General features: G+C 46.8%; 5 protein-coding genes across 5 annotated transcripts in view; 1 reads left to right on the top strand and 4 right to left on the bottom strand.

The window, feature by feature from the left end:
• LOC126568338 (protein draper) overlaps window positions 1–12873 on the bottom strand; it is a 305035-nt gene that overhangs the window by 261818 nt on the left and 30344 nt on the right. The window lies entirely within an intron of this gene.
• Window positions 1–12873, bottom strand: part of LOC126567853 (catenin delta-2) — a 151825-nt gene that overhangs the window by 113961 nt on the left and 24991 nt on the right. The window lies entirely within an intron of this gene.
• Window positions 1900–3439, top strand: LOC126568183 (WASH complex subunit 1). Its single transcript, XM_050224623.1, has 2 exons — window positions 1900–1992; window positions 2072–3439. Exons 1-2 carry the CDS (start codon window positions 1900–1902, stop codon window positions 3437–3439), a joined length of 1461 nt encoding a protein of 486 aa, XP_050080580.1.
• On the bottom strand, window positions 3547–4197 carry LOC126568570 (protein mago nashi). Its single transcript, XM_050225067.1, has 2 exons — window positions 3867–4197; window positions 3547–3776 (listed from the first exon to the last, which is right to left on the bottom strand). Exons 1-2 carry the CDS (start codon window positions 4128–4130, stop codon window positions 3594–3596), a joined length of 447 nt encoding a protein of 148 aa, XP_050081024.1. The 5' UTR covers window positions 4131–4197; the 3' UTR covers window positions 3547–3593.
• Window positions 6911–12660, bottom strand: LOC126567804 (uncharacterized). Its single transcript, XM_050224104.1, has 3 exons — window positions 12182–12660; window positions 7728–10449; window positions 6911–7600 (listed from the first exon to the last, which is right to left on the bottom strand). Exons 1-3 carry the CDS (start codon window positions 12658–12660, stop codon window positions 6992–6994), a joined length of 3810 nt encoding a protein of 1269 aa, XP_050080061.1. The 3' UTR covers window positions 6911–6991.

Below are 12873 nucleotides of genomic sequence, written 5' to 3'. Positions count from 1 at the left end.
CTAGAGAGAACACGGTATGGTGCGGCGGCGATCTTGGGAGAAGATCAGAGGAATGCATACGCACGATCATATCCCATCTTCCACGTTCACCTCTTAATTCGTTCGCCCTTCTCTCCATCCCTTCCAGCCTTTTCCATCTTTCCCCCATACACGCACACACACGTGTGCGCATACAGACGCATACGGACGCGTGCGCAAACATACACACGCGCACGTTGACGCGTCTCTGGAATCGGGCCCAACATGCCCGGAAGTCATCAAAATTCCTTAGAACCATCGGATATGTGTGAGTGTGTGTGTGTGTGCATTTGGGAAAGCCGATTCCGATCAAGCAAAGCAGCAGATCCGAATCTTCCGACCCGTGTTCGAGGAAATGAGGATGATCGTAAAACTTACAACCTAACCTAAGTAGGCAATGGATGGATTGCGTCTGACAGGTGATTATGATGGTGGTATGGTCGTGAACTAAAATGTTCTAGTTGCCCTAAGGGATTATGCTGATGATCTATTGATTTCCTTCAACATCATGTCCTGCAGCGGATTGATTCATATTTCGTTACGCAAACTGCTAAAATAAGTTTCCTGCGATGTCCCGGTTTCGATTAATGTTTCGGGTTTCGGATTTTGACTATTGTGCTACGGGAAAAATTAAGTCAAAGAAGTCCGAAGAAAACTTTTCTAGATTTTAAATATAAAACATAACAAGAAGAAGATACCTACCATTACAGTGTATTCCATGCCATAAGCATTTATGTGAGATCAGACTCCGACAAGATTGAATGAATGAAAGCTTCGCTGCCGGGCGCGCTGCTTGCGCTGCTTTTGCTGGCTTGCCTTTAACGTTGCTAAACTATGTGATCAAGTATGCGACGGTCACCAACACACACTCACACTACTGCTACCAGCGCTGCTGCACGCCAGCCAACACAACCTTTTTTTCGCTTTTTCTCTCTTTCTCTTTCACACTCTTTCTTTTCGTTTCGTTCGTTCCTTGTCACACGCATGCACGCACTCCGATCTTAAACGCGTCGCACCAGACCGCGCTTCACTTCCTTCTTCCCTTCTCTCTTTCCCTTTCGCACTTCAACCACACAACCCGAGCACACCACCACACCACCAAAAGTAACAAAACGCACCACGTCTGAGTGTGTGAGTGAGTGTGTAAGTGTCAAAAAACAGTAGCACTTTCAAAATATTTCCCTTTTTTTCGCACGGGGGAACCAGCGAACGACGACTTGCCGCGCGGGATTCTGCAAATCTGCGTTTTTGGCTCAGATTATGAATGGATTTTTGTTTGCAGCACTTTTACAGCAGCCTAGAGGCAGCATCCAAATTCCAGCCACTGTTCTGAACGGTTGCAATACTTCCCACTTGTTGCTTCCCAGATTCGTCGTGTCGTGTGTGTCCGTGATGATACTGTCGTGTGTGGAGAAAAGCCAAAAGCAAATCGGCACCAGCTCCACAAACCACAAACTTTAGCGATATTCAACGGTTACTACGTGCTGCACTGTATCATTCGATTGCTTGCACAGTTAACAACCGATCGAACAGACCGAATAGCACCAAAAACTTCACGTAAATCGATCGGAACGCACCAGAAACGGACCGAGAAACACACGCACGATTTTTTTCTAAGATGGCGGCGGCTGTTTGGTGTCAAAACTCTGCTTCTCGCTCTCGCGCACACGCGCATTCGAGCAGCGGTTGCGTTCGTACCGTGTTTCGAGCAGCCCGTTTTGACGTTTCGAGCTGTTCGCTCTACGAACCGTGGCCGGGGCAAAACGTCAAGCGCGATACGAAAAATAAATAAATAAATTGCCACAGATCTGCTTGCGTGAATCATACCGCAGTCGGATTAGAATTGAATGTGCAGAAAAACTGTGGCAAAAAACGCTCGAAATGCATTCGTACAGTGTACCGGTGGTGAAGCACGATATTTGCCACGAAGAAATGATCCTCGAAACGATTGATGCCTTCGAATATCTCAACACGGTGTGTGTTTGTGCGCGATCGATACTGTGAATATTGCCATCGGCAGCCACATTATAACTTCGCTTTACTTCTGTTTCAGGTCGTGGAAGACGTGTTTCACAAAATTAATGCACGGATTGCACAAAACAAGCAGCGTTTGCAGGCGCTTGACACGCGCGTCGAAACGGTCAACAGCAAGGTGCGCCAACTGCACGAAACCAAGCAAGCGATCATCATTTACTCACCCAGTCGCTATCCAGCAAGTGATATGGAATCGACAATCAGCCCTACAATCTCCCCCAGCAAAAGCCTTACACCCGTGATGCACCCGAGGAAAATGTCCGTCGGTAGTTTACCGCCCAAACCGTATCAGCCGTCCCATTCGTTGCAAGAAAAGATCCAATTCTATCACGTTAAATCACCGCGGGAAAACGAACGCATTTTCCCGTTCGACACGTCCTCGACGGCAACAAACAAACGGGCCGGCGGTCTATGCGGTCGTGAGTTGGGACCATTCCTGGACACGTTGCTTCTATTTAATGAGGCTACATACGTGCAAGACTACAAGGGACAAGATTGGAAACGATCGGCACGGAAAACCTCGACTCACGGTGGGACGATACGGGAGGAACGGGTACTTTCCTCATCGTCCCCGATCATACGGCACCGGGCGAAGAAGAAGAGTCAGGACATTTTCTACACGCCCTCGCTGAGCGACGCCCCGAAGCTGGACGTTCCGATCGATTTGCCCGATCTGCCGGGTATCGTGAGCAACATTAACTATGTCGGAAACAGTACGCTGATTGCTCCTTCGCTGCAGCTGGCCGGAATCATCGAACAGTTGCCCTCGCTTGAGGATCTCACCAGTGCCATGGATGTGGCGGATCATTCCAAAGAAAAAATGGCTGGAGACAGCTCGGTTGAGCCACCGGCAGCACCGGGAGCTGCATATCGTGGTAGTGCTGTTGAAACCGTCACAACACAACCGGCACCAATGGCCGTTTCTCCACCACCTCCCCCGCCTCCGCCGCCACCTCCTCCACCACCAGCACCTTCCATCACGGATGATCAGAAAAGCGAACCGGAAACTATTAAATCCGGATCCGGATCGAAACAGAAAGACGCTCCAGCATCTGCAGCTTCAACAGGAGGTGACGCCCATTTTAACCTGATGGAAGCAATCCGACGTGCTGGCGGTGCGGGGAAAGCTAACCTTCGGCACAGTGAACCTGCCGGGCAGAGGACCGCCGGCGCCGCCACCAACACCACGTCGGAACCGAAAAGCCTTATCGATGATCTGCACAACAAGCTGCAGATGCGCCGGAAGGGTATATCGGGCACACGGGAACCACAGGAACCAGGCAACGTGATCGATCGGCTGTCCGCGCTAATTCCACCACCAGTACCGAAGCTGCCCACCACGGACGCATCAGCCAGCGAGAGCAACGAGGAAGACTGGGAGGAGTGAAGGGAGGCCGATGAGGTCCTTTTTTTTGTCTGATTTTATTATTACTCTATATATTGTTAATAAAATGAAAAATCTCCATTATTATTATTTCATCAATATAATGTGTTTGGGTATGTGTGAACGGAAAATGATTTGATACTGCACCGTAGCCACGTTAGATTGGTTTAATTTTAAAGTGCAGCCCGATGAGCGAAAACACTAGACACTTTAAATCCTGCACGAGATAGTAGAAACCGCGAAGCCCTTCCGGATCTTTGGACTGATTGACGTCCACCAGCGAACCCGTTTTCGAGGTGGTAAACGAGATGTGCTCATCGCCTATCACTATCTCTAGCTCCTGCAAACGTTATACCGCTGGTTAATCAACGACCCCAAAACACGGTGGCAGCAACACCGCACACACTCCCCCGCCCCCGCTATTCCTTACCTGTCGTCCAACACGATCTGGCGGTGGCCACAGCGAATCATCTTCCGCCATAATTTCCGAATCGAGTATGATGCGCTTCAGCTCCTCCATTACCGCCTGATGCACGTACGCTTCCTTCCGGATCATGGTGTCGTTCTTGTAGTTGGAATTGTTTGCGTACCGCAGCTTACCGTCCGGCCGGAACTCGAACTCTAGAAACTCATGGCCAAACTTGCCCTTGTGGCCGACGTAGTAACGGAGGTAGAAATCTTCCGTGCTGGACATTTTCTATACGGCTTTCTATTCCTCGCGGTAAATGTCTTGCTTTAGCGTTATTTTTTTCTCTTCTCGCTACCGTTTATATCTATGGCGAAAGGTTGTGTCATATTGTCGACTGTTTGACAACTGGCGTTTACGCTCGAGCAAGATGGCGGATGCGAAAGGGAAAAATATACCCAGCTGACAAACACGCCCGTCAAGACACCGGAGTGTTAGCAAGCGGTCGACAAGGCAAATCGTATGGAAATGAAATTGTGGAAATTTCGAACATCTAAAAAAGTCGCGTTCTGACGACACTTTCAATTACTACATTGCTTTATTTACTGTTTGCTTGTTGAATGAGCTTCCCTTCACGTAATACACTATACTGTAGGGAGGTGTTTTTTTCACTTAAGTACTGTTTACTGCTTAAAATCGGTAAGTTAAATAGAGTTCCACATCAACGGTACTCGGCTGTTTCGTTTTGTTTCGCGTTCCGGACTAAGAATACTGTGTACTCAAACAATATGCTATTCCGCTGGTACTTTTCTGATGCACACGCGCGCAGGAAGTTAATCAAATCTTCCTAACAAATAACTTTCACTTAAAATAGTACGTAGATAAATTTTACACAAAACAACATTGCTTCCATGTTAGCAGCACAGATAGAACGCTTATAAAAACAACTCTTCCTCATAATGCTCTTGTTAACTTTGCTGTGGTTGTTTTTCCTATTGCTTAAAAAAAGGGGGAAAGGAATTGGTTATTGACCAAAATATGAGGAGTTTTCTACAAACGGTAATTTTAACTACTACAGCTACCTACAGTACAACAACATAAACAAGTATAAAAATGCACTAGAACACTAGTTGGGTACACGGGGAACGTAGCGTTCCGTTCGTTTTTTGTTTTGTTTAACGGTATAATAAAAATGGGAGGCACTTGATTTGATTTTGACATTCGCTTATCAGGGTTTGTTTTGCTTTCACGTCCATCAGTTCCGAATCCAGCGGGATCACACGCGCTTTCTTTAGCAAAACAAAATGTTGCTGAGAGATGAATTCTTAAACAGGGTAATAATACCTTTTAAAAAACAGGATACAAGTAAGAGTAAAGTGCTACTAAGTAAAACATTTGCAACAGCTCTATATACATGTGCAAACATCATCCCTTTCAATCTTAACACTACAACTTTCTGTCTAATTATGTTGAGACACACAACACAAGGTAAATTACCCTTTATCTGGCTGCTAGAATCTGGCGTTTCTCGATTGGCTACATTATTCACCTCTCTAAATATATTGTGTTTCCCCGTTTCTAAATCGATATGAGCTTTTATCATCAAGTACATGATTCACGTGTTGTCGAACGATATGGACATGCTATTAATATGATCTCTCCTATTGTAAATGTCGTTTACTACCTATTATTAAATACAAACAGCATCCAAAACAGCAGCAGAAGCAGCAAGACCGTTTCTGCACCCCTAAATGCATCGATATCATCATCATTTCCCCTTCTAAAACACCGGGTTCAACTAACTGATGTAACTGTTCAAAAACCTTTCATTAAATACAAAATTGCAGCAAAATGAGCATCGCTTGTACAAACGTTTCTGCTTTAAACAAATGTATGAGCATGTGTATATGCGTTTGTATATATTGAGCTCACACTTACTAATCACGTTTCATTGGTTTTTGTTAACAATAATCGCACTATTTTTGCTAAAAAGTGGTGTAAGGCAAGATTTGTGTTTGTTTTTTTGTTCACAGGATGGATTGCATTTGTTTGTCGTGTTTTCCGTTCCTCTAACTGAGTACGTTCCGCGCCAGTCTTTTCCAATGAAGGAGGAGTTCGTTTTGTTTGTTTCCAAAATGGTGATCTCTTGGAGAGGAGGTGCTTCTTTTAGACATAAAATGAGGATTGTTAAGACTTAAGTCAGATTAGCTTGAGAAAAATGGCGTGGTTGAGTACGGGTTCGATTTGCTCCTATATATTAAATTTCCATACTTTCTTTAAAATTGTTTGCGCTCGAAGGTGGTTGACGGAAGAGCATTGTTAACAGGGAAAATGACTTCATGTTCCTTTTACTTATCGCCGTATAATGGCAAAGAGGCACACACAACACCTCTCACTGCAAGTACTCATACAGAACTCTGTACTGTGAACCACCATCGACAAATGGCATTGCCTAATAGAACAGAATCGAAAGCAATGTTTGGAGTTTGAAAATGTATGAAGAGATAAAATCCTCTCTGTTTCTTCTGTCATCAGTTGCAACATGTATTTTTGCACGAATGCTTCTAAACATACACCCATTTACTGGCACACTATGACACATTGCACTGGTACGGTTGGTTTAGTTTTTTTCTGTTTCTGGGCAACCAAAAACTGTGCCAAGAGTAATGCGGAAAACTATAGCGAAAGAAAAACAATAGAATCGATGAGATAATTTTGCCTACATTTTCCCAACAGCGAGCACAAAGAAGCTGAGCTGGGAAAGCTATGGGAAAACAAACCATTTCATAACATATGTAGTGGAAAAGATAAAAGAACGATGCATGCTTTGTACCACGAACTGGGTATCCAATTGCATTGGTTGATTGTTTCGTTAGCATTAATTTTGGGGCAAGTCGTTTGTTAGCAGCCAAAAACAGAAGAGAAAAAACCCAGAAACACTCATTTGAAGCTGCACTCGCGCGCTGAAGCTGCTAATGGATACATCTTAATCGGTATGCAACACCACACGCACTGTGACGTCTGTGTGTGACTTTGGTTAATATGGTTTATCGGTCGGAGTGAGCAGACTTCTCCTCCGAGGGCACGGCGTCCGGCTGGGCCAGCGTACGATGCCGCTCGGCCAGCTGCTGTTGCAGCCGTACCCGCAATCAGGAAATGATTGCCGGATACCGGTTGATGGTTGGTCCATTGCTACCACTAACCGTGCTGTTGCTACTCACGTACAGATCCGTATTGGAGCTAAGCATGGGACCACCACCTCCGCCACCACCATTTCCATTCGCTCCGATACCATTCGGCACGGACGTGGGAACGCTCGGTTGTATGAGCGATCCGATCGCAGGATGCATAATACCGTCCCGCGGACTGTCGATCGTTAGCTTCACCTGCAGTCCAGACTCCTTGATCAAATTCACCACATCACTGTGGCTCATGCCGGTAATGTCGATCGAGTTGACGGCGATGATACGGTCACCGATCTTCAGCTCACCGCACCGTTCCGCCGGACTGCCCGGAATGAGATCACCGATGGACGAGCCCAGGAACTGCCCGGAAGACGAAATGATGACAAACCCAAACCCTTCGTTCTCTTTCCGCGTCACTAGCACATTGTACGGGTAGCGGGGATTCGGTGGCAAGGGTGGTGGAGGCGGGACCATGGGTTTGGAGAGCTGTCGCCTTCGTAGAATCATGGTCACCTGGCCCCGAAGACCGGCCTCACCCATCAGCTGTACTACGCGATGATGAGAGGCATTTTCCTGGCAGGAATAAATGTAAAACAAATGGATTCAATCAAAGTGTGAACCGCGAAATTAATTTTGCTGTAATTAACACTACGAAAAGACGGTATAAGTCTTGAGAGGTCGGGTAATTTCGTTCACTTACCACATTCACTCCATTAATGTTTAGAATCTCGTCACCGGTAGCGATCCGTGTGTCCTTATCGGCCGCACCACCCGGCACAATGTGTCCCACCGTCACCTGCGAGCCTTCCTCCGTACCCCCTACGATCCGGAAACCAAAACCAAGCGCCTGTCTTTCGAGCGTTACCTCCGTTAGGCTGTATTCGTCGAGCCCGTGGTACTGTCCGCCCATTGCAGGACCACCACTGTGATAGAGCATGTGATGTGGATGTTGTGATGGTGAGTGCTGTTGTTGCTGCTGCTGACCGGGGCTCATCTTCCAACCATTTCCGGGAGGACCGGCGGGATGCATTCCCGGTCCAGGGTTGCCGTAGAAATGCGACATGGGATGTTGCTGCTGTTGTGTGTCGTACAGTGACATCCCATTGCCACTGCCTGGTGATTGCTGTAGATGATGGTGCATGGACGGGTGCATGGGTGATGGACCACCACCACCACCTTGCTGGAGGTGATGGTGATGGGGAAGGTAAAGGTTGTCGTACTGTGGCACAACACCACCGATCGGTGGACCAGGATTGCCCGTTTGCTGCATCGTGGAACGCTTCCGGTCCATCAGATAGTCGTTTAGCCGCTTACCGATGTTGTCACTCATCTGCGGTGGTAGACTGTAGGTACCGTGCGGGGAAGGGTTCATCGGATGAGAGGAAAATTGACGATTCATTAGATGTTGTTGCTGCATGTGATGCTGTTGTTGTTGCTGCTGCTGTTGCTGCTGGCGAAAATCTTGACAATCGTAACAGAAACAATTATCATGATGATACATTGATCCTTGTCCAAGCGGTGGCACCGGTGGAGGAGGAACAAGTGGCGGAGAATAGAGCTGATTATAACCACCGCCCGGTGGACCACCAACACCACCACTTCCAGTCTGATACGGATGATGGTTTCCTCCCGACTGTCCATGATTATTGTAGATCGCCGTATCACTACCACCGCTACCGATCGTCAGCTCACCTAATCGATCGGCCAAATTCGAATGCTTCATGTGATGCTGGAACTGATCCTCTCCACCATGGTGATGATGGTGGTGATGATGGTGATGATGATAAAGCGCTATATCGTTCGCTATCGAATCGTTATCATGCGAGCTACTGTTGGATTTCATATTAAGCTCCAGCTTGGAATCGGTCACACTCTTACCGCCCGCACCGTCCAGCTCGATCTCTTCCGCGTTCAGCTCAGCCAACGGCAAGGAGGGCGTTTTCGCGCGGGCACGCGTATCAACTAGCGGTGTTTTTGGACGCGTCGGCAACACTTCCTTCGTCTGCGTACTGTACAGATCGGCGGTCGGTGTTTTGCTTCGGAACAAATTTCCCGGCACATCCTTTTTCAACATCCCACCACCGCCGCCGTTGCCACCAAACTTTGCCATCTCGATGCTTTTTCGTAGCTTGTTCGTAAGCTTACTGCTGGCGGGAAGGGAGGAGGAAGAAACAGGGCCAACGCCCGGACCAACTAGCATACCGCCAGCACCCGCACCAGGACCTCGCTGAACTTTAAGCGTGGTTTCGATGTTTTTCGGACAATCCTTCAATACCTGCACGACCTCATTGTGGCTCATGTCTTTCACCGGGATGGAGTTGATGCTCAGCAGCACGTCACCTTCCTGCAGATTTTTGCAGCACTGTCGATCGAGAATTTTTTTCACACGCTGCCCATACGAACTGTCGGTAATCGTGAACCCAAACCCGTTGTCACTCTTTACAATGTTTATGTGCAGTACCTCTGGTGGTACCAGATCGTACGGTTTGCCCTTGTTGTAATGCTGCTGGTAGGACAGTGTATCGTTGAAGTAAACGTCACCACCATTGGATGTGATGGTCGGTCCGTTACCATGCACCGTGGAAGATTGAATTTTTGCCAGCGGATTCTTATGCTGCACCCCATCGGAGGATCCCGCCGAATGATCCACCATAAAGCCTCCATTTTCCAAAAACTTCAACTCTCCGTCCGCTATCACTGCGCCGCCATTTTGTACTAGCCCATCGACCGCGATCGTTGTCACCACCTCCGTGTTGGGGTCGTTCGGATCAAACGGCAACGGATATCCGCGGCACACATCCAGATGTACCTCCTCGCCCGGTAGTATTGACTGGAAAATGTTTACCATCTCGTGGTGCGTAAAGCCCAACACGCAGATATCATTCACGTACACCAGCACATCGCCCATCTTCAGCTGTCCATCCATCCACGCTGGCCCGTTCGGTACGATCGATTTGATCTGCAGAAACTCCTCCACATTGTCATCTCCACCGACGATCGTAAATCCGAGTCCGCGGATTGATTTCACCAGCGTCGTCATTAATCGCTCCCCACGCAAATTACTCGGGTTCTTGGTGAAATGATTCACACGTCCACCACCACTGCCCGGGCCACCATTACCGTTCGGTCCCATCGGTTGCCCGTTGGCGTCGAGCAGGGGACCACCAAGACCGCCGCCCGGACCATTATTGCCGTCGACCGTGAGCGATGAGCCACCACGTTCCTGCATCCGTTTGGCCTGCAGTACCGGGTTCTCGTACTGTGTCTTACGGTTGACGTGATCGATGTAGTACGTGCCGTAGTGTGGATCGCAGATCTTTTCCCATCCGTACGGTAGCTCATCGTCCTGGCAGTCTTCGAGAGATTTTTTCTGAAACTTTGACAACCGTGGATCGAGCCAGTGGGACGTTCCTGTGTTGTGGCTGTTAAAAAAAATGGGACCGATAGGGAGCAGACGAGACAAAAATAGTAAATGACATGCTTTGTTTATCAATTGAGAGTAAAAAAATAAATAAAACAAACACGTTGCACGTAATTCTAATAAAAAATGGGAGGTTCGAAATGTTCAACAGCAAACCAATTTGAACGTTTTTTCTTCCCAGCTGTAGCAATACAATATGACGCGCTCTTCCTAATTCAGATAATGCAACAATGAGTCAGACAATTCTTTGTGCGTCATCGTTCGTCCACCAGACGTTCTTTGTTTCGGTTTGTTGCATTAATATTAGATTGTGGAAAAAGGAGCTTGATTTTTTTGTTGCATGACCGTCCGATTTGGCCAAACGATGGGTCCAATAGAAATGGCTTTTTTCTATCAAATGATACTGTTTGGAAGTAATATATTATTAACTTTGACTTTTGTAAACTACATCTAACATGAATAATGAGAATCCCTTGAGAGAAGAACTTGTCTTCAGTAGTTTCAGCGATTTCTCCTTGATAACCTCCTTGATAACCTCACCTAATTGATATAGGCGACTGCGGCGCCGGTCTTTAAACGGCAGGACCGGGGTTCAAATCCCATCCGGACCGTCCCCCCGTAGTGAGGATTGACTAACAAACTACGTGCTATCGACAGTCTAAAAAGGCATTTTCGATGGCCGGAATGACCTTAGAGGTCGTTAAGCCAAGAAGAAGAAGAAGAAGAAGAACCTCACCTAATCGATTCACAATGTGGCGTCCGTGAAGTGGCAATTTCTATTGAAGGAAAAAGAATAAGTCTCGGGGGGCTACGCTAAGGTACCACACAAAGTTTTGATCAAAATTCACTTGGTCAAGAATGCCTTTTTCCTTCTTATTTCAAAAATGCTATTAAGGGGGAATTATACTATCTTAGGACGAGTCCGATAGTTATTCGTTTTATGCTAAATTGACCTTCTAAAATCAAGAGTATTGTTTTGTGGGACATGTCTAACTCATAAACAATTACACTCAAATTCACTCAACAAATTTTGGACCTTATTGTCTGGTGGAGACGTTTTAATGCCCAGTGTTGCTTCCTGCTGCTCACAGAAGACAACATTATCATGGTCAAAAATCTTCCAATAATTACATCCTCATCTACAACTTTGGTGGATACTAGAACATCTCTTCTGTTGCTAAAAGCAGTCCGTTTTGGATGGAATTTATAGTAGAGGTGCTAATCTAATATAGAAAATATACACATTGAAAATAAATATTTTGCTTCCATTCACACCTAATGTAAAGCAGAGCGTTCCTAGCAGTTACTTATTGTCAATTATTTCTCATCACTTAATGCTGTACAGTCGGTGTTAAACGCCCGATAATTGGTAAAGATAACTGAACATTGAGTTTTCAGATACTGAACGATCTTATGTTTACTAACAAGCTGTGTGTTGCTGCATGCAACTTGCTGTAACAGTAGTCGGTACCATCGAAAGACGCTAAGTCTCTTGATGCCGTAATAAGGATTTGGATCTGTTCGATCGCAAGATCGCATCTCTGCAGTTGTATAAAACACGATCTACACGGGGTTAAAAGCGTATCCTAATCTGAGGAAACTTCTCTCTGACCCTCTTTGTGTGAACGACCTACTAGATTACGTCAGCCATCGAATGGCTCACTAGATGGCTTCGATACCACGTAATTGAACAGCCAGTTCTCACTCCTCACATCGGATCCCTTACTACTTACTCGATAAAATACACCTCGCCACTGTCCGTGTAGGCTTTCTCCCATTTTGGTGGCAACGGACCTAACCCATCCTCATCGTCCAGGTGATGCGAGGAAAGGTCCGTTTTTTGGTCATAGTAGCTACCCGTCTCACTGTCACCCGTCGCTATCGAAACGCTACCATCGTTACTTTGCTGCTGTTGCTGCATCTGAAGATGATGGTGGTGATGATGGTTATGCTGCTGCTGCTGATGAAGATGTTGACTATGGTGATGTGGATGTGGTGGCAAGTTGTTACTGTTGCCCGTGTTGCCCCCCGGAGGACCAACACTGGCTGGACCCGAGACACCGTTCAGTCCCGGTGAACCATTGTTGACCCCGTCATTACCATTGCCAGCTTGCGCATTGTTATCGGAGCTACTGCTAACGCCCACTCCACCTTGTGGTGCGTCCTTGTGGCTGGAGTCAGATTTCACACCCATGCTACCCGATTGACTCATTATGTTTCACTTCCGGGGACAGGGCAAAATCGGTCGACACACCACACGGCACAATGTTATGCCATATGCTCTGACCAGTTGCAGCGTAATTACACACCCCTTTAATTCTGTGCCGAACAGAACAAAATGCACAATTCACGTGTAGAGAAGATTACAGTAAGCCTGTATGCGGCACGAGCACAAACACTGGAGAGGCACTATTGATTGTGATTT

Source organism: Anopheles maculipalpis, chromosome 2RL, assembly GCF_943734695.1.
Source record: "Anopheles maculipalpis chromosome 2RL, idAnoMacuDA_375_x, whole genome shotgun sequence".
Classification (NCBI taxonomy): domain Eukaryota; kingdom Metazoa; phylum Arthropoda; class Insecta; order Diptera; family Culicidae; genus Anopheles; species Anopheles maculipalpis.
The sequence above is the reverse complement of the archived record's forward strand: the minus strand, read 5'-3'. Positions and strand labels throughout refer to the sequence as shown.

Excerpts from the sequence above, each read along its gene's own strand:
- LOC126567804 (XM_050224104.1), bottom strand. The coding sequence starts at position 12,660 with ATGAGTCAATCGGGTAGCATGGGTGTGAAATCTGACTCCAGCCACAAG. Across the intron at positions 10,450-12,181 it reads GGCGAGGTGTATTTTATCGA|CCACAACACAGGAACGTCCC; the intron begins GTAAGTAGTAAG and ends TTTTTTTAACAG. Across the intron at positions 7,601-7,727 it reads ACATTAATGGAGTGAATGTG|GAAAATGCCTCTCATCATCG; the intron begins GTAAGTGAACGA and ends TATTCCTGCCAG.
- LOC126568183 (XM_050224623.1), top strand. The coding sequence starts at position 1,900 with ATGCATTCGTACAGTGTACCGGTGGTGAAGCACGATATTTGCCACGAA. Across the intron at positions 1,993-2,071 it reads CCTTCGAATATCTCAACACG|GTCGTGGAAGACGTGTTTCA; the intron begins GTGTGTGTTTGT and ends CTTCTGTTTCAG.
- LOC126568570 (XM_050225067.1), bottom strand. The coding sequence starts at position 4,130 with ATGTCCAGCACGGAAGATTTCTACCTCCGTTACTACGTCGGCCACAAG. Across the intron at positions 3,777-3,866 it reads CAGATCGTGTTGGACGACAG|GAGCTAGAGATAGTGATAGG; the intron begins GTAAGGAATAGC and ends TAACGTTTGCAG.